Source organism: Artemia sp. Qi Xiang Cuo, chromosome 9, assembly GCF_049724085.1.
Source record: "Artemia sp. Qi Xiang Cuo chromosome 9, ASM4972408v1, whole genome shotgun sequence".
In the NCBI taxonomy this organism is placed as follows: domain Eukaryota; kingdom Metazoa; phylum Arthropoda; class Branchiopoda; order Anostraca; family Artemiidae; genus Artemia; species Artemia sp. Qi Xiang Cuo.
This window is the reverse complement of record NC_142802.1, coordinates 11,473,519-11,495,819: the sequence shown is the minus strand read 5'-3', so window position 1 is coordinate 11,495,819 and position 22,301 is coordinate 11,473,519. Positions and strand designations below refer to the sequence as shown.

At 33.4% G+C, this 22,301-nt stretch overlaps 1 protein-coding gene across 1 annotated transcript in view; it reads right to left on the bottom strand.

Annotated features, from left to right (window-relative positions):
- Positions 1 to 9,518: 9,518 nt before the first annotated feature.
- Positions 9,519 to 22,301, bottom strand: part of LOC148948303 (solute carrier organic anion transporter family member 74D-like) — a 93,642-nt gene continuing 80,859 nt past the window's right edge. Inside the window, 3 exon segments of the mRNA XM_089094284.1 lie at positions 9,519 to 9,787; positions 13,675 to 13,779; positions 17,195 to 17,298. Of these exon segments, the coding sequence (XP_088950410.1) occupies positions 9,615 to 9,787; positions 13,675 to 13,779; positions 17,195 to 17,298 (382 nt within the window). The 3' untranslated portion in view covers positions 9,519 to 9,614.

Genomic DNA, 22,301 nt, shown 5'->3' with positions numbered 1-22,301 from the left:
GCTCACAGTAATAGTTGAAAGGCGTCTTGAACTTTTGCTCTTTGTAAATCCACTTTCAACCGGTTCTTTGGGACAGACCAAATTGCGTCGATTGCAAGTGTTATTTATTGACGTTTAACTGTCTATAAATAATTAGTCCAGTAATATCGTTATAGTATTCTTTAAGCAATTAATATACATTTAATCAAGAGATAAACCTAGATTTTCGCCGTTCAAAACTCGGCAGGATCTTCACCTAATTGAATTTATCCTAGTGTACCTCTCGCTACCCCGGGTATATGAAATCAGCAAGGTACGAGCTCAAGATTTGGTTGGTCAAGAGTGCGCATTTAATTAGCACCAGTTTGGTATGCATCCACTCATGGTGCTAGCTTCTTCGAAAGATATTTCGTAGCTAAGGGTGGGTCAAAGGGATCGCCCTTAAAAAGACCGTGGACAAAACAGATTTATAACAATTCAAACTTAAGTTACAACAACCACAAACAAGTGTTCATATCGTTTCGCTCGTAAATCCTTCAATTCTGACATAAAATTGAAAACTGCCTGAAAAATTCGGTGAGTTGAGGAGAATGAGTTTATTAAGAAAAACCCACTAGTTAAGAAAAGATACCGTTACTGTTCCCCTGGTGAAAAAGTCATTTTCCTTGTTACTCAGGATGGAGGACTGTAAGTATCCTATATGGGGTTTCCAGTTATTTTGATTCCAATAGTGTTGTTTTCATTTTGATCTAACAACATTTTCTGGAGCTTCAGGCTATTCTATTTGGGTTTCCAGCTTTGGATACTCCAATCGTTTCGTTTGCATTTTGATATGAAAAAATTTTATGGAGTTTCAAACTTATTTTCATAATTACTATAAGTATTTTCACTATAAATTTTTACCAGTAGGAAAAATTTTAAAAATAGTTAACACGTTTTTAAATTGTCAGTTACTTTGGGCTAGAGATTCTTCTTTGCTAGGTTCTTTTGACAGGGCAACTATGATAATGGGGCCTAAAATGATGGTTAAAACAAATCATAAGTTATTCTACTTTCTAAAAAACTTTTGAAAGTCTTGGAGAGTCCATCCCTCTCTGGGAATCCTTCTTTCAATCTTTATTGCAGCTCTTCTTCTCCGATCCCTGGTAAAGTTATTACCAAGTCTTATTTTTAATAATGACATAACATCATCCACAGTCACACGACCATCTAAATTGACATCAAGTACTTCAAATATTGTTTTGTCTTCATTTCTCAAAATGTCACCGTATAATTCTCTGAACTCATCTAGCTCAAAAACTTGATTTCCATTTTTGTCGAATGTAGAAAGAATATGCCGTGTTAGCTTGCAGTCATCTAGTTTGAAACCTTGTATGACCTCATCTATTGTCAAGTTCCCACTTCTTGTTACATCCATTTTTTTGTATGCACTTTCTGTTTCGTCTGATTGAATGCTATCGAACATTACATCTAATTCCTGCCTAACTTCTTCGGAATTATGCAATTTCTCTTCGAGTTCTTTTATTTGATCTAAATCAAAATCATGGAAGGGCAAAAAACCACAATACTTTACAATGTAGTGATTTTTTTCTATGACACTTGCATAGTATTCTATCTTTCTGTTCAGTGCCCCTATGACAATGTTTGTGAGGCGCATTCCTATTTCTTCACGAATTTTCCGAAGCAATGCCATTATCAAAATTATTTATTGATAGAGCTTTGAAATTGTTCTTTTTTTGAACTAAAAAGAAATGATATTAACATCATAAATATACAGTTCTGGTTTAATTCTGATTTTGTAATTAAAAAAAATTAATCAAAGAATAAATGTTAGTGATTCGGAAATATTTTCTGTTTTGAGTAATTTTCTAACATCAATAACAAAACAAATATAAAATACCATGTATTGTTTTCTATTTGAAAGCATAAGAAGAATTGGCTCTATACCTTAGTATTTATCTTGTCATGGTTGCAGCGGTAGCTGCAACCTAGTAAGAAACGATCCATGGCCCATAGTAACCAAAAACTAAAAAAAAAACTTTTTTAAATGGCATGTAGAAAAGTGCCATGACCAAATACCCTGTTTATGAAATTACAGCTTCCTGGCCTGAACAATACGGAAAATCACTTTTTTGCGCTGGATAGCACTGATGCGTTATTACTTTTTTTTTCTTTTTTTTTTGTACACTGCTATGAGGGTACTGGAATATAACAGAGAGGTGTTTAACGGTCATTTTAAAGGAAACTTCGACATCTACATGCTTTTGCAATTAACAAAAACATGATGTTAGAAATGAAACTTAATTATTTTACAAAAAAAAACTATCTCCGTAAACAAGGTGACGAATGACGGTACATAAATGACGTTGTAGTTAAACTATATGGTAATTATTTTACAAAAAAAACTATCTTCGTAACCAAGATGATGAATGACAGCATAATTGTAGATTAAATATAAATGACATTGTAGTTAAACTATAGGGTGACGTCGGGTTCAATGACGTCAGTACCAATGTAAAAGATCGTTTGGTTAAGTCACCTGAACAATTAAAGCTTATTATTCGTGAAATCATGGTTACAGTGGTAGCTGCAATCAAACAGTTCGTGGTAACGAACTGTAAGTAAGGAGCGACCCGGCTCAATGGTAACCGAAACGGTAGAAAATTTTGATACCAATAGATACATCAAAAGAAGCAGATTTTAATGCTGGTTTCAAATATATAAGTTTCATCAAGTTTAGTCCTACCTATCAGAAGTTACGCGCCTGAGAAAATTTGGCTGGTTTTTGAAAAAAGGGGAAAAGACCCCCTAAAAGTTATAGAACCTTACTGAAAATTTCACACTCATATTTAGCGTATCAGAAAACCCTACTGCAGAGGTTTCAAGCTCCTATCTACAAAAATGTGGAATTTTGCATTTTTTGCCAGAAGAAAGATCTTGGATCCTTGTTTATTTGTTTGTTTATTGTTTTTTTTCCAGGGGTGATCGTATCGACCCAGTGGCTCATTCGGAAGGGCTCATTCAAACGGAAATTAAAAGTTCTAGTGCCTATTTTAAGTGACCATAAAAATGGAGGGCAACTAGGCCCCCTCCCACGCTCATTTTTCTCCCAAATTCACCCGATCAAAATTTTGAGATAGCTGTATTGTTCAGCATGGTCAAAAATATGATAACTATGTCTTTTAGGATGACTTAATCCCCCGAAGTCCCCGGGGGAGGGCTGGAAGTTATGAACTTTACCCAATGTTAACATGTGGTATTGGTTATTGGGAAGTATACAGACGTTTCCAGGGGGGATTTCTTATGGTAGGAGGGGGGAGTGGGTCGGGGGTTATGTGGGAGGATCTTTCCATGAAGGAAGTTTTCATGGGGGAAGGGACATTGCTATGAAGGGAGCTCCGGGTTTCCCAGCAATATTTAAAAAAGATCAGAAATTATATACCAAAAAACAAGTTTTTCAACTGAAAGCAAGGAGCAACATCAAAACTTAAAACTACAGAAAACATTACGTATATGATTGGGTTCACCCCTTAGTCAATTAAATAAAAAAACAAGTTTAAAAAAAATAGAGTTGTGAGAAAGTCAAACTGTAGCGTAAAGAACAGGGCGTTGAGGAAGGGACAGCCCCTTTAATATACGGAATAATTTCTATTCGTGTTAAGTTTTAATGTCGCTCCTTACTTTCAGTTAAAAAAAAACTTGTTTTTGTAATTTAATTTTTGAAAGTTTTTGAATAAATTCAGGTTTTGATCTTGGCTCACAGTACATGAATAATTTAAACAAAATTTTCATATTAATTTACTTTTATTTGGTTAAATGGCTTTCTCGAAACTTGTTTCATTTTATTTACGAACGTTTTTATTAGTAATAAATATACGTAATTTACGAATTAACTTACGTAACGAACTTCTATATTTATATGTTTTTAATACATATATAAGGGGGTTCCCCCCTAGTCAATACCTTGCTCTTTAAGCGAAAGTTCAAATTTTGTTCCAATTCTTTAAAAATGGCCGCTTAATCACAAAGGCCGTTAATTAGAATAGATAGCTCTTATGAAAGTACTAAAAAATCACTGGCTTAATGAGTGAGGTATTGACTAGGGGGTGAACCCAATCATATATGTAATATTTTCTGTTCGTTTAAAGTTTTGATGTTGCTGCTGTTGCAGTTGAAAAACTTGTTTTTTATATTTAATTTCTGATCTTTTTTTAAATAATGCTGGGATGTCCGGCGTCCCCTTCATAGCAATGTCCCTTCCCCCATAAAAACTTCCTTCATGGAAAGATCCTCCTACATAACCCCCGACCCCAGGCACGTACGCAGGAATTTGTTTCGGGGGGCCCAATTTGTTTCAGGGGGGGGGGGCAAATCCTTGAAACCCATTATTCTGTGAGAAAAATCAGAAAATTATGGGAAAATGAAAAAAATCGTGAGATTTTGGGGGGGGGGGGGCTGGGCCCGGAGCCCCCCCCCTGCTTATGTCCCTGTCCAACTCCCCCCCCCCCCACTACAAGGAAAAATCTCCCCCGAAAACGTCTGTACTGTATACTTCCCAATAACCAGTACTATATGTTAACATTGGGTAAAGTTCATAACTTTCAGCCCTCCTCCCGGGAACTTCGGGGGATTAAGTCCTCCTAAAAGATATACTTATAATATTTTTAAACATGCTGAATAAAATGGCTATCTCAAAATTTTGATCAGGTGACTTTGGGAAAACAATGAGCGTGGGAGGGGGCCTAGTTGCCCTCCATTTTTTTGGGTCACTTAAAAACGGCACTAGAATTTTTAATTTCCATTCCAATGAGCCCTCCCACGATATTCTAGGACTACTGGGTCAATGCGATCACCCCTGGGAAAAAAAAAATAAACACGCACCCGTGATCTTTCGTCTGGCAATAAATGCAAAATTCCACATTTTTATGGATAGGAGCTTGAAACCTCTACAGTTGGGTTCTCTGATACGTGGAATATGATGGTGTGATTTTCATTCAGGTTATATAACTTTTAGGGGGTCTTTCCCCCTTTTTCGAAAATCAGCCAAATTTTCTCAGGTAACTTTTGATGGGTAGGATCAAACTTGATGCAACTTATATATTTGAAATCAACATTAAAATCTGATTCTTTTGATGTATCTTTTTGTATCAAAATACCGTTTTCTAGAGTTTCGGTTACCATTGAGCCGGGTCCCAATAACCAAAACTATATTTCAACCTTTCAGCCCTCCTGCTGGGGGCTTCGAGGGATTAAGTCATCCTAAAAGACATAGTTATAATATTTTCGACCATGCTGAACAAAATGGCTGTCTCAAAATTTTGATCAGATGAGTTTGGGAAAAAAATGAGCGTGGGAGAGGGCCTAGTTGCCCTCCATTTTTTTGGTCACTTAAAAAGGGCACTAGAACTTTTAATTTCCGTTCCAAAGAGCCCTTCCACGATATTATAGGACCACTGGGTCGATACGATCACCCCTGGGAAAAACAAAAAAAACAAACAAATAAACACGCATCCGTGATCTTTCTTCTGGCAAAAAATGGAAAATTCCACATTTCTGTAGATAGGAGCTTGAAATCTCTACAGTAGGGTTCTCTGATGCGCTGAATATGATGTTGTGATTTTCATTAAGGTTCTATAACTTTTAGGGGGTCCTTCCCCCTTTTTTTGAAAATCAGCCAAATTTTCTCAGGCGCGTAACTTTTGACAGGTAAGACTAATCTTGATAGAACTGATATATTTAAAATTAGCACAAAAATTTGGTTCTTTTGAAACATCTACTGGTGCCAATATCCGTTTTCTAGAGTTTCAGTTGCCATTGAGTTGGAACGCTCCTTACTTACTGCTCGTCGTTACGACTTGTTTGATATCTCACTCTTTAAGCCAAAGATTATTTAGTACTTGCATAAGAGTTATTTATTCTAATTAAGGGCATTTGTGATTAAGGGGTCATTTTTAAAGAATTGGAACAAAATTCGAACTTTAGCTTAAAGAGCAAGGTATTGACTAGAGGGCGAACCCTCTAATATACGTATTAAAAATATATGAATATATAAGTTCGTTACACAAGTTAATTCGTAAGTTACTCATATTTATTACTAATAAAAACGTCCGTAAATAAAATTAAACAGGTTTCGAGAAAGCCATTTAACCAAATAAAAGTAAAGTTAATATTCAAATTTTGTTTTAATTATTCATATAAGGTGAGCCAAAATCAAAACCTGCATTAATTCAAAAACGTTCAAAAATTAAAAAAAAAAACAAGTTTTTTTTTAACTGAAAGGAAGGAACGACGTTAAAACTTCAAACAGAAATTATTCCGTATATGGAAGGGGCTGTCCCCTCCTGAACGCCTCGCTCTTTAGGCTAAAGTTTGACTTTCTGACAACTCTATTTTTTTAAACAATGAAAAACTTTAGCGTAAAGAGCGAGGCGTTGAGGAGGGGACAGCCCCTTTCATATACGGAATAATTTTTGTTCGTTTTAAGTTTTAACGTCGTTCCTTACTTTCCGTTAAAAAAACTTGTTTTTTTTTAATTTAATCCAGTAAGAGAGGAACCTTGATCCGTAGTAGCAAAAATTAAAAAAAAAACGCGTTTAAAAACATGACATATAGCAAGAGTGCTTTGAGCAACAGAGATTTGCCTACAATGAAATATATTTTAGAGAAAGGGGCCAATCCGAATATAGTTGATGAGTTGGGTTGGACCCTTTTATGTTATGCAATGCCAACGAGAATCTACTCCACAATTGTTGTGTAGTCGTTACTATGCAGCAACTCGTACATCGATCATCATTTACATGGACGAGAGTGCCATAGCCCCTCTGCTATAGTAACTATAAATATATAATGAATTTTAGGGTTGATGATTTATCTTGACATTACTCATACAGTCCCATCGGCATGTTCTATAAATTTAGTAATAAAATCCGAATCAAATCTTTGTTGGGGATAAAAAATATGTAGTGGTTGAGTGGTCAAAACAGTCGTGGTTTGTTTTTAACTAGATTTCAGTTATCTCAGCAACCATAGTACCTATGTCCCCATTTATATCAAGCTATAGCGATTCTATATATAGGTAGTTGCTTCTGCTAGAACTAGATAGCAGCTTCTGCTTCAACTATGACTAGGTTAACTAGGTAGTAGCTTCTGCTGAAACTATGACGGCAGATTTATTGCACATTCTTGAAATCCAAGTAATTTAAGAATATTAACTTATATAGCATAAAGTGACACCCTTGAACCTGATTTTAAAAGGGTTTTGACCTTGTCGAAATAAGGGTCGTGTAACGATTTATACAATTCACAATTGGAGGTATTTGTGAAGTGTATATCTGTAACATAATAGAGAGGTGTTTAATGGTTCATTTTAAAGGAAACTTCTACTACTTCTACGTGTTTTTGCACTTAACAAAACATGATGTTAGAAATGAAATGTAATTATTTTACCAAATAACTACCTTCGTAAACAAGGTAATGAATGGCGGCATAATTGTAGATTAATTATAAATGACGCTGCAGTGAAACTATATGGTAATTATTTTACAAAAAAACTGTATCTTCGTAAACAAGAATATGAATGGCGGCATAATTGTAGATTAAGTATAAATGACGTTGTAGTTAAACTATATGGCAATGTCGGTTTCAATGACGTCAGTACGAATGTAAAAGGTCATTTAAGTCACCTGAACAATTAAAGCTTATTATTCGTGAAATCATGGTTACAGTGGTAGCTGCAATCCAGTAAAAGATTAACCTTGGCCCGAAGCAGCAAAAAATCGAAAAAACGCATTTAAAAAAATAGCATATAAAAAGAGTCTTGAGCAACAGAGATGACAATGTGGTTCGTTCTTTGCTAGTTCCTGCCACAGTTTATAGAATTATCCAGTAAGTTTATCGCAGATCATTTCTGGTCTTCGTTCTCGGTGTGAACAAAAAGCTCCTCCCACTTATTTCTGCACTAGCGGGAATGCGGGTTGGTCTGTTTCCGATTGTTTCCAACAAAGTGCATTATTCGTAATAGCGGGTTTCCACTTGTTTCCGATTAGATCACAGTCTGACTTGTCTACCCATGAAAAGATCTGACTTCGCTTATGTTTATATCTGCAAAAACGTTCTCCGGAGCACTCGCACCCTGGTCCGGGTTTTTATAATGGGTGAGATAGAGAATGATCATACTGGATAATTATATAAACTGTGGTTCCTGCTAAGAAATAGGTTAAGACATTTTCATTTATGTTAAAGGTATTTTTAATAAGGTTAGTGGATATTATCTGAAGTTTTACTGACAAATTTACGTAACGGAGATACAAAGGCCGCCTAAAGGGTTGGTGCTCGAGCAAAAACATGTTTTCATAAAAGGGTTCTGAGTTTCTAAACTTACCAGATGTTGGGAGATTAATATACAAGGTGTGAGTTGGTAAGTAATAGTAAATAATTTAATAAAAATAATTTAATAAATTATTTTGGAATATAAATAATAAAACACCATGTAACTCAAAAATTAAACTAATTTATGATACAGTATGTATTTTAGCTAGAACTAAATATATTTCAAAGGATAAGAAGTATGGTAAAACTGTTAATAAGGAGAAGAATTTATATTTATCTATAAATTTTAGAAGTAAACAAATAGAGGATATACATTTACCTGGAATTTTAAACCAGCGTGAAGTGAAACAGGCCCTTCCTAGTAATCTAAATTATAAAAATAATCCGATTATAACATATAAGTTCTCAAAAACAATAGGACAAATGATTTTTAATTATAATTTAATACTTAAGAATATTGATATGGATAGTAATTGGAAACCTGTTTGTAAATGTGAGCTATTTTTATCATTTGTAAATCCAGCTTACGAACATATTATAACAGGTGATTTAGCGATAATAAAACAAATGGATATACTGAGTATAATGAAAAGGGGGGTTAAATTCCGTCTTTCAAATCATCTAAAACCCTCGAATTTGATTAGTTGGTTAAATAATGATTTAGATTTATTTATTGGTAAGTGGTGCACAAAAGAGAAAATTAGTGAAAATAGTTTTCAGAATTGGAAAAATTTAATTATTAATAGGGTTAGAAATAAGATATATAATATGACAAATAATCGTAATAATGAGGTAATTTTCTATAATGCTAAGATAAAAAAGGCGATTGCGAATATAAAGAAGGGTTTTGTAATTCTACCGATTGATAAAGCGAATAATGATTTTGCAGTAATTTGTCAGAAGCTATATTGTGATGTTTTAGCAAAGGAGCTAAGTACAACGAATACATTTAAAGGGTTTAAAATGTTAATAGTTTTTGACTGGGATAGAAGATACACTTTAAAAACAATTAATATCAATATTAATGATAAAAATTTTCCTTTTTTATACAGGACGGCAAAATTTCATAAAAATCCCCCAAAACCACGCTTTGTTGCGGGTGCAGCAAGATGCCCTACCAGAGTTACAGCGACTGACCTTAAATGGCATTTTAAAATAATATTAGTTCTAACTATCAACACCATTCTTTGCACCATTAAGAAATTTGCACCATCAGCACCATTAAGAAATTCTTAATTTTTATTTATAAATTATATTTATTTCCAATAAATATCACAGTTTTTTTTTACTTTGCTTGAAACATTTCGTTACTGAACCAACTTATTTTCATTTTCAAGTTCGTCGTCATACATTGGGAGCTTTTCAATCGGCAAAGGGGCAGAGGGCTCCGACGAATTCTCACCTGGCTCTTTGTACAGGTTCAAGTCCTTAATATACCTACATACCATCACATCGGCAAAAACACCAACTAAGAGCAATCCTGGAATGAAAATTTTGTACTAAAACAAATCAATCTTAATAAATGCAAAAATAAGACGCATAAATAACTAATAATCCACTAGGTAAGTACTGCTTTAAGATATCACCGTGTATTTCTTGAATACATGCGATTCTGTCGAATCTTCTTTCCTATTGCTAGTTTTCTTATGAAGATTTTATCGGGAAATTTTTTACCCTCTTACTGCTTAAAATAATCTTAATATTTACTTAATGAATAGTTATTCTTGATTTTATATGTTTGATCTATGCTTCATGTTTGTTTATTGATTCGTAATGATTGAAACTCTCTGCATGCGGACTATTAGGACCATGTAGCGTAGGTGCTCTGTTCTCCTGGTAATTTACACTAGGCAAAGGTAATTGATAATAATTGGTGATAAAAATATAATCTTAAATTAGGTACAGTATTATATTGTATTTTGGCCAGTTACTAATTTCATATTAGTGCAGTTTTGTTTTTATTGTTCTCTTGGTCTTGTTTTGAGCTTCCGTCTCTGTAGTTCTACTTTGGTTTGACTTACTTGACCTAAGTCCTGTCGATCCTTGAAGGTCGTTTTGGAGTCAAATTTACCATGTGACTGATGTGGTGTCTGTGTGAGGATCTATCTTTAGCTAGGCGGAGAAGTTGTGACAGGTGGAGTGTTGGAAGGCTTTTTTCCATCTCTTTGGGGGGGGGATGGGAGACCTCTGGGGCTGGAACCCTGCACTTGAACCATGAAGATATACATAATTAATAATTCCCAGTAAAAACAGTCAAAGATAATCTACAGATAATATCGATACAAGATATTACAAACATTTTATTATAAAAAAACAACAAAAGAAATGATGGAATAGTGCAATTTTAATTATATGTATGTAATATATTTTACCGGGAGCCTGGGCTTCGTCTGGACCCCAGCACTTGGCACACGGCTGGCTTGTATATAATTGGTTCTCTAATTATGCAATTTTGTAATCATCGCGTTATTTTTTAGTTTTAAGCCATGAATTGTCAAATCAGCAATTTCAATTGAATTAAGAATTTCTGGCGTGAATTCAGTTCCTTCTTCCTGGTAATGTCAAAGAATCATCCGTTTTATATGATTTGTCCTCTCTTAAGACTTGTTGTGATTCTCACTGTTACTCCTCTTTTAACCGCTGATTTCGTTAAGGATTCAATGTGACCATTCCTGTTGCTTATCTTGTAAACAAAAACTTCTTTGTCTATTTTTTTCATTCGATATCCACTGTGATTCTTTTTGTTGCATGTTTTCTAGCCGCAGATCTTGTTCCACTTCATTTTCCTGTATCATTACTTCAGACATTTCCCATGCCTTTTGGTTTAGCTATTCGGGCTCATTCTCAATCATGCCTAATCTCGCGTGATGTCATAGATATCTAAAACACTTCTTTACCAGCGTTTCCCAAGTCGTTATATTTTTGCTTTAATTGCGTTGTTATATTATTCAGTGACAACCAGGAATGTTCCAATGCCTATGCACTGTCAAATAATTAAATTTAGCATTGTATATTCCAACGTGAATTCAATTCCTTCTCCCTGTCTATTCTTTACAGGCGGCAAAATACCACACTCTTTATTCCGCTGTAATTTCTGAAATATCTAAATTACGCAATAACATAGTTATAGAGTAATTCTTTAGCCCCGGCACTCAAAATGAGACAGGATTATGCATATTTGATTATAAAATTTCGAATTAGCATAATCACCGTGTTATTGTTACATTTAACTCATGAGGTGTCAAATCAGAAATTACATTTGAATTAAGAAATTTGAATAAAAAAATCGTTCATTTTATTGTATTTGTTCTCTACTGGGACTTGTCGTGATTCTCACTCTTGCTCCTCTTCAAAGAGATGATCCTGTTTACGAGTCAATTTGATTTGATTATTCCTGTCACTAGACTTCTAACCGTAGATTTCTTTGTCCGTTATTTTCATTTGGGAGTCGTTTTGATGCTGGTTTTCACATGTGTTCTAGCCGCAAATCACATTGCTATTCATTTTTGTGCATCATTACCTCATATAATTTTCCATGCCCTTTGCCTTAGCTGTTGAGATTCATTTAAACCATTTGTAATTTCGCATGTTTATCCTAGATGACAAAAAAACTTTTTTTCCCAGCTTTCCCCCAGTGGTTATATTTTTGCTTTAATTGAGTTCATAACTATAATTATGTAATTATATAACATAGCCAAGTAATTTTTATAAAAATTATAGTAATATTAAAAGTAAAAAAATAAGGATAAAAGAAATACCTATAATAACGTCACAGATGAAACTACACTAAGAATAATAATTGTACGCACTTAAGCAGCAACAACAGTAAATAGCAAATCCTCCTGAAAGGCCTATTGTAATGATTTGAGGTTTTATGTTGAACATTGTGAATATTAAGTTAGTGGCACATTACGTTTTAGATTGAGCAGTAAAATCTCAAGTGATTTTTGCTACGCCTTATTACTTCTTTTAAAGTAAAAATTATTTACTTTTTTGTTATTTATGGGTTTACATCTTTTTGATTTTTTAAAAGTCAGGATTCAATCATTTTTATTTAGGACAAGGACGCATTGTTAATTACAGTTCATTGCTGTTATGCCTAAATATCGTGTTTATTTTTATGATGTTCAAAAATATGAAACAACTACCAGCAAATATTTACTAAGCTGTTCTCAAGGGGATGATCACCAGGGCTATGAAGATCAAGAGGATCAAACTGCCGTCGAGCATATATTGCCCATCTGACCCCCTTTGAAAACAGCTTAGCAAACAGGTTCTGGTAATTATCTCAGAAGTCTTTAAAATTTTAAATAAGACCTCTAACTTTAACAAGGACGTTGTCGACGAAATATCTGGGGTCTATTTTTGTTCAATGAATTTCTACTACTACTACTACTAACAATTCACTGCAGCACCGAACCACCTGAGGAGAACACAGCTGCGCACGCTTCTCCTCCATCCCAATCTATTCAAAGCCTGGCTTTTTACACCATCCGGAGAACCATCTAATACACTTAAAGTTTTCCTTGCGACATCCTCCCACCAGATTTGGGAGCAAGCTGCTTTTTTTGGCCCTAGACGGTTGCAATCTTTCATCCTTTATCCACAGAACATCTCTTAGTCATCTCACAAATGAATTTCGCTGGCCTAAAATCCAGTTTCTTTGCTATTTTAAATTAATTTTTCTGAATATTCTGCCTTAAGCTAAGTCTTTATATATTGATTTATTTCAGGCGATCTGACCCTGTTTATATTTCTGAATCTTCTTTAATAGCTATTTTTAATATCGTTTCTCCTATTTCTTATATTGTACTAAACCCATTTTAGCTAAGATTGCAGAATGTAGTATTGGTAGAGAATCAAACTACCGTGAGAAAAAGATGAAAACCAATGAAAAACCACAATAAAGACTAAAGTAAATAAAAAGAAAAAGTGAAGCAAAAATTAAAAGTAAAGAAAAATATAGACACTTCCACCTGATCCCAACACGGTAATTTCATAAGGCACCGTGCAAGCCTATGATGATAGGAACTAAGTAAATTTGCTGTGATGTCAATGTTCTTCAGCTTGTCCTCACGGCTGTCGGTCACAGGTTCTAAATCATGATGCGTTATAACACAACTAAGACTCATCAGGAGTTGTGGTAAGCCTGGTGACATGTCACTTATAAAAACCAGCGTATCGTCTTGCAAATGAATGCCATGTAATTTTCTGGAACAATTACTTTTGATACGAAATATTACTAGTGTATGTTACCAGTTGATACTACGAATAAATATTACCAGTGAACATTACAAATAAATATTACCAATAAATACTATCAGTGAGAAATAGGCTACAACGGAAGTGTTTATAAATAGGACTCACCAGCTGTAACAGAATGAAGAATAAATCTAAAATTAACTGGGTCATAGACCCAGCAATGACCTGGCTTTCCACATTCATCTTTGTGCCACAGGAGGCAAGCATTATCTATAAAAAAAAGACTGTTGGTATAGTTTTGTTAATTGTAGACGATTTCAAAACACTATAATTTTAGGTAATGGGATATTGTCTTAGAAGAAACAAAGACACTTCAGTCGCTTTGAATAAATTTTAAATATATTACCAGTTTATGATTCATTTTGCCAGATAAAAATTATGGAGAAGAGAGTCTAGAATACCATAGACTAGAACGGATTGAACGGATATAGAACGGATTGAAGAAAGAATCAAGGTTTATGGCTTGTATCTCGAATCTAATACACAAGAAAACCTGGAAAAGTTCAAGCAAACGAAGAAAACAGCGAATTCTCTGCGAAGATCTGAAATTATTATTCTCGAAAGTTTAGTGAAAATTCTAGTAATTTAAAAGGTACCTGTTAAATCATTAATGGTATATTGAAGGGTGAACGCAAAAATAGTAAAATTGATGTAATTTAAGTTAATGAACAGAAGGATATTGCTGGTGAATTTAGCAAATATTTTTAAAATATTGGGTCTTTTATTGAAAAGGACATTGCTCAGTCTAATAATGTGAATGTGATTGAAAGATTCATTGATGAAAGTGTACATCGAAACGCAATGGTTATTGATCCTTGTACTATACTGGAGCAAGAATATGTTTTTAAGAGAATTAAGTTGAACTCTGCTGGCATAGCTGGCAAAAATCTTAAACTTTTTAAAGCTGTAGCCTGCTTTTTATTGTCATGTGTTTTATTTTGATTATTATTTCAATTAAGAGGAGCCAATTTCCAGATACTTTAAAAGAGGCAATAGTCATACCACTACATTTAGCTGGAATAAGCAATAGGTGAAGAATTGGAGACAAGTATTAAATATACTATTATTTTCGAAAACTTTTGAGAATCTTATGCATAAGTGACTATTTTGACATCTTACGTCATTGGACTTGCCATTACATATTCAGTTTAGATTTATAAAATACCTCTGGAAATGCCATGCAATATATCGTTTGGTTGACATATGTAATAGGGCATTTGAAAGTGAAAAGATTATTTAACAAACTTTAATTAAATTTTTTAATATTTAGAAAGGATTTTGACAACGTAAACTTAGTGATTTGGGTATTCGGAATGATTTTCTTCAGTAGTTCTAATCAATCTGCAACGAAGATAAATGTGGGTTGCAATTAATGACACCACAAGTGTTCCATTCTAAGTAAACTGTGGAGTCCCTCAAGGATCTGTTTTGGGATCACTTTTATTTCTAGTGTGTGTTAATGCGTTAAGACTTTATCACCCTGGCACTTGAGTTTTACAACATTTGCAGATTACCCACCAATAACAATCGCGGAGGCGAACTGTCAAGATCCCATTCATCGCACAAATGATGTCCTACTTCCTAGTTTCCTAGTTCCTAGATGTCCTTAGTTTCTTAGGTGTTTATGTGAATAAGACTAAATATATGATTTATAGCCGTAGTGGCGATACATTCTTCGAGTAATGTTTCATTTGGTGGTACTAATATTGATTAAGATTTTTTTACCAAGAATTACTTGGGGTTTTGTTGTTGATTGTAATCTAAATCTGAAAAAGCATAGTGATATCATATTGTCTATGGCAGCAAGAGGCCTAAGTTGGCTTAGGTGTTTCGTAATTTTTTCCCTGTTAGTGTATTAAAGATTATTTATGGTCGGATTATCCATCCTTAAACTGATACGGATATGCACTTTCGGAAAGTAGTTTTATCCGAATTATAGAGGAATCCAGAGAATTCAAAATAGTAAAATTTGTCTTTTAGCAGACGGTACTAATTTCAGTGATACATCGGTTTTTATAGACATTTTAAATATTATATAGGTTAGTTACGGGTTCCCCATTTACTATCACTTGTATACTAATGTTTGAATCATGTTTTATCAACATATTTAGATGTTATATATATTTTTTTATCATTTATATCATACCAGGAATGCGGACAAGATAGTAAATAAAAAAATAAATAAGGGAGATTTGACCTTGTGTTACGTCCCGTCAGTTTACTTCTCTATTCTACTCTACTCCTGGATGGCATTAGGGGCTCTGAATCGATTTCATTATTTAATTCCTAGGTCCTCAGTCACGATGCAGGTGAGAGCAGGTTTCTTCTGACTGTTATCTATATAGCTGTTGTTTTTTGTCTTTGATGTTTTTTTTTGTTGTGTTTTTGTCTTTGGATTATGTAACCTAATTCGTTGCCACTGTGCACGCTTAACTTGGCCTTCTAGTGGCGGATATTTTTGTGAATTGTCAATTTATTTTCTCTCATAGTATCAGGAATTTGAGCTCCAAATCTAAAAGGATGATTACGGCCAAGTTTACAATGTTTGGTTTTGATAATACACTATGCACAATTGAGATAAATAATAGTGTATTTGCAGCAATTGAGTAAAATCCCTATTACAATTAATATTACTATTTAATGTTGTCTAAATTATTCAAAACAAATGCTGTTTACCATGGATAAACAATAGATGTTAAAAGTGCACAGTATAGTTAAAACAAAAAAATAGCAGATGTTTTTTTTCTGATAAATGACATCTAAATTAGTCTTGGAAATTAAATCACTATAATTTTTCTAACATAGCAATGACTTTGTTGGTTATGTTGGATTCCTAAATTTAATGGTACTAATGTTAGAGATTTGTTACGTAAATGTTGTGTTGTAAAAAACACATTACACATGTTCAAAGTTCGATACAGAAAATGAATGGATGGATATATCTAGTAGGTTAAATAACCGTCAAGCACATCAACAAAGGAAATAAAAAACATTCTGCATCAGATATATCCTAAAAATAAGTTTTTACGTGAATATTAAAGTGACATAACTATCACACTTTATATTAATTTATTTCATGCTGCAAATCGTAAAATTAATGAGATGAATTGCAAATCTAAGGCGGAAACTCTACCCCATTTATGTTTTTTTTTGTTCCGTTATGAGAAACTTTTAATTTTATCTACTGTTTTTGACAGTTTTATATCAAGAACAATTTTTATAAGCACTGCTTACAATTTATTTCAGTTCTATTCAATCAAAATCTTATTGAAAATCAATTTTTACATAATTTGAGTTGTTTCTGAGGTGGTATTAAGAAAACAAAGTTTTTCGGTTTCTGATGTTTAAGAAGCAAGAATTACATAATGTTTCCAAATTTAATCGACATCCATTGGTCATTCATAGGAGGATATTCCATTTTAAAAGGATGAGATTACGTTGAACGTGATTTCAAAGATTTCGAACATTTAAAACTATCTCTTGATAATTTAGGAAAAATGAAAAATAAAATATCATGCTAAAAATCGTATGGGCAGAGATAGGGATGCAGGTATTATTTTTTAATATTCTAATTAAATAATTTAATTAAATAAAATCTTAATTGGTTTAAGTTAACTACTCTCACCAATTAAAATTCCGTATACAATAGGACCTGGAATAAAGGCAAATATGCTCAGCAAGAAGGTTCCAAGTCCAAGTGCAACTGCCTTATCCTTTGGGTCAACACACCTAAAAGAAAATAGAGAAAATAAGGTAAAATGAGAAAAAATTGCCAATTTGGTAATACAAAAACAGCATAATATCTTTTCACTTGTCATCACAAGTAAAAACGAAACAAGGAAGAGAAACATTTTAGTTTCTTAAAATGATACCAGCAAACTAACTTCAAAATTAAAAAAAAACAATACTTCTACTACTACTAACAACTCACCACGGCAACAAGCCGCCTTAGGCCAACACAGCTACGCACGCTCCTAATCCATCCCAGTCTAGTCAAAGCCTCCCTTTTTACACCCACCCACGAAGTTACCATTTCCTTCAAATCTTTCTTTATGGCGTCCTCCCACCCCAGACGAAGACGACCTGCTTTCTGTTTAGCCCTAGACGGTTGGCCGAAAAGAACAATCTTTGGCAATCTGTCATCGTTCATCCGCATAACAAAAAAACAATATATTATGTAAACAATTTTCGGAGTCACTATGTACTATTTTTGTCTAAAATTCTTTGTGGAAAAGACTGCGCCATACGTCCAGACGACTGACATCCTCATCAGGGGCACACTTCACGAACAAGTTTGTGCAAGAGGCTGTTCTTTGTGCCAGCACGAGTGACCTCATTACCAAAGAAAAACGACTCTCTAGCCTAAATAGGCTTGCATAGACATGAGCTTTTTTCACTCGAGAGATTTGACCTAATACTGCTAAACGACCACTATAATGCTTAAGACTGAGCTTTTGTTTCTCTTTAGAAAGTAATTCCTGAATCTGCTACAAATAAAGTTATTTTCTGATTAGCTAGTTTTTTTTTCAATTGTTTTTCAATTGTTGGTTACTATGGGCCAAGGTTCGTTCTTAAATTGTTTACAGCTAAAACTACAACCATGCTGAGCCGACTAGTACTTTTAAATTGAACAGAAATAAATGTCGTCAGGAAAACGAAACCAAATAATCAAGAAAATTAAAAAATATATGAAGGTTAAAGTTCTGAATTGACGGCTCAGCAAGCAACTATTAAATTTACAAATAGGAGTATCTAAATTCATTCCCATTTTTTGGGTAAAGGGAATAACCAACACCGGGCTTTTATTGACCAAAATATCAATCAACACTTTAGACTAAATCTCCACGAGCTGTTTACAAACTTTCCACAAACTCTTGAATACAGCATATATATCATACAGTGAACAAAATACCTATCTTCTCCATTAAAGATATTTGGGACACAGCAACATAGCCGATTTCTTCATGACTCCACCTTCGCTCGTGCGCAATGACAGAACTTACAACTAAGCTTCAATGAAGAAAAATGATAATAAAGCCGCAAGGGAGAACTTTTGTTTCCTTGATACGAATATAAATTCGGAAAGGGAAACTTCTAAACTCCTTCTTTCCTAAGGGGGAAGGGAAGTAAAGTGAATGCTTTCTTTAGACGAATAACAAATATGTGTAAATTTATTAAATCATGCCACCTAGTAATAAATAGATAAGTCAGATACTTGTATATTTATTGACTACATATATTTATGAAAATACATGCTTTAAAAAACTTAATTTTAAAATCAACACATGACTCAATTAGTAAACTTAGAACTAAGCTATAATAAAGAAATATAATAGATACTCCCCCCCCCCCTTTAAAAAAAATCCTCCTACCAAATAGCGATTTTTTTTTCGTTGCCTTTGCAGCCAACAACAATCCATTTTCCGGCTGCCATTATTCACTAATTATAATCTCATAGCTTTCTTTTAAAAAATGTCATTTTAACCTGAATGTATACCAAACAGCAACTAAATCTATTATGATTTACGCGAAATAAAACTTCACTTCCCGCTGTGGTGCATCCCATTTCTGAAACAAATTGTCTTTACTGTATGATATTTATGCTGTGTTTTTGACGAACTAACTAAAAAATTTATATCCATACAAAATTAAGGTTGCCTCTGACATGGCCCAGTGTCGTCAGTAGAGAGGCCTCATGAGCTCCCACGAGGACAATACCCCTTCGAATCCCGATCCGGACACTTTTTTTTAAACTCCCACGCGAACACCATATATGGGCATAGAGTCATTAGGGGGAACACGTGGTTAATGGGGTCAATGACCTCTTTTTCCAAGGTCGATTTATTTGTTGTTTCTATGTGTAATAACTCCGGAGCGAAGGTTGCACTTGCGAATTGAATTCTAACGGGGACAATTTTATTGATCTAGGACTCGAGGGGGAAGTGAATTTCCGATAAATTGATTGCGTAATCCTTCGTGAATGTCATGGATGATCCAGAAATAGTATTTGATGTTGTTGTTCGAGCCAAATGTTATGACTTTCCCGGAAACAGTTAGATCACGTGTTTCCTTCTCAGCCAATCAGCGAGTCGGATACATCCTCCTTCTCAGCCAATCAGAGTCGTGCTTACATATGATTTTCCCCGTTACATAACAATTCACCCTTGAGATTTCGTATATAACGGGTGTGCAATGTGATTCAATTATCAGAAAGTATTTTGACGCTGTGTAAACAACAATGGATAAATTTGATGAACTTGAAGCCTTGGCAACTTCAATTTACCATGTAAGTACATTTTTTATTTTCAAACGAATTTATTTCTCTGGCTCAAATGTGAAACTGTTAGCTTAGATTAAGTTAGGTTAGGTTAAGTTAGGTTAGGATAGGTTAGCCTACGTACGCGCACGTACGTAGGCTAACCTAGCCTAACCTAACTTAACCTAACCTCACTTAATCTAACCTAAATTAATCTAACCTAAACTAACCTAATCATAAACCTAACTTTTTGCCAGTCTCTCACCTATCCTAAGCTAACCTAAGTGACGCGTACGTGGGCTAACCTAACCTAACTTAACCTAGTTTGAGAAATTAAGAACTGAAGTGGGTGCTTTTTAATTTTCATTGGTAAAATTCAGAATTGGGCAAACTTTTTTCACTTCTTTAAGAAAATTCAGAAGAGAACTTGAGCTTTTCTTCACTTCGTTGTGAAAATTTAAAATTGAACTAGAACTTTTTATCTTCCGGGGAAATATTTATATGTAGGGTATTTATCTTATGTGAAAATATTCACAAGTATGGTATTACTTTTTCTATCTTCCACCGAAAAATTAGAATTTAACTTTAAATTTCTTTATGTCTTTGTGAAATAAATAACTTAAGTGGAATAGTTTTGTTTTCACTGGGGAACTTAGAATTGAAGCGTGTTTTTTGGTAAAATTCAGTAGAGAACTTGAACTTTCCTTGACTTCGTTGAGCAAATTTAAAATTGAACTAGAACTTTTTATCTTCCGGGAAAATATTCACCTGTATGGTATTTATCTTCTGTGAAAATATTCACGATTATGATATTAATTTTTCTATCTCTCACCTAAAAATTTAGAATTGAACTTTAAATTTCTTTATGCCAGTGTGAAATAAAGTACTTAAGTGGAAGATTTTGTTTTCTCTGGGGAAATTAGAATTGAAGTGTGTTCTTTGCTAGAGTTCAGAGGAGAACTTGAACTTTTCTTCACTTCATTGAGAAAATTTTAAATTGAACTAGAACTTTTTATCTTCCGGGCAAATATTCACAAGTATGGTATTACTTTTTCTATCAGCCACCGAAAAATTTATAATTGAACTTTAAATTTCTTTATGTCTTTGTGAAATAAAGAAATGAATTGGAAGATTTTTATTTTATCTGGAGAATTTAGAATTGAATTGTGTTCTTTGTTAAAATTCAGAAGAGAACTTGAATTTTTCTTCACTTCGTTGAGAAAATTTTAAATTGAACTAGAACTTCTTATCTTCCGGGAAAATATTCACAAGTGTGGTATCACCTTTTCTATCTGCCACCGAAAAATTTAGAATTGAACTTTAAATTTCTTTATGTCATTGTGAAATAAAGAACTTATGTGGAAGATTTTTATTTTCTCTGGAGAAATTAGAGTTGTATTGTGTTCTTTGGTTAAATTCAGTAGAAAACTTGAACTTTCCTTGACTTCGTTGAGAAAATTTTAAATTGAACTAGAACTTTTTATCTTCCGTGAAAATATTTCACAAGTACGGTATTGCTTTTCCTATCTACCACTGAAAAATTTAGAATTGAACTTTAAATTTCTTTATGTCTTTGTGAAATAAAGAACTGAAGCGGAAGATTTTTGTTTTCTCTGGAGAAATTAGAATTAAAGTGTGTTCTTTGGTAAAATTCCGAAGAGAACTTGAACTTTTCTTCACTTCGTTGAGAAAATTAAAAAATGAACTAGAACTTCTTACCTTCATAGAAAATAATCAAAATCATAGTATAACTTTTCCTATCTGCCACCGAAAAATTATAATTGAACTTTAAATTTCTTTATCTCTTGGTGAACCTAAAAATTACGTGGAAGATTTATGTTTTCTCTGGCGAAATTAGAATTGAAGTGCGTTCTTTGGTAAAATTCAGAAGAGAACTTGAATTTTTCTTCACTTTGTTGAGAAAATTTTAAATTAAACTAGAAATTTTTATTTTCCGTGAAAATATTCACAAGTATGGTATTGCTTTTTCTATCTTCCAACCGATAAATTATAATTGAACTTTAAATTTCTTTATGTCTTTGTGAAATAAAGAACTGAAGTGGAAGATTTTTGTTTTCTCTGGAGAAATTAGAATTGTAGTGTGTTCTTTGGTAAAATTCCGAAGAGAACTTGTACTTTCCTTGACTTCGTTGAGAAAATTTTAAATTGAATTATAAATTTTTATCTTCAATGAAAATATTCACAAGTATGGTATTGCTTTTCCTATCTACCACCGAAAATTTAGTCTTTAGATTTATATTTCTTTTTGTATTTGTGTAATAATGATCTGTAGTGGTAGATTTTTGTTTTCTCTGGAGAAATTAGAATTGTAGCGTGTTATTTGGTAAAATTCAGAAGAGAAAACTTGAAATTTTCTTGACTTCATTGAGAAAATTTTAAATTGAACTAGAAATTTTTATCTTCCATGAAAATATTTTACAAGTACGGTATTGCTTTTCCTATCTACCACCGAAAA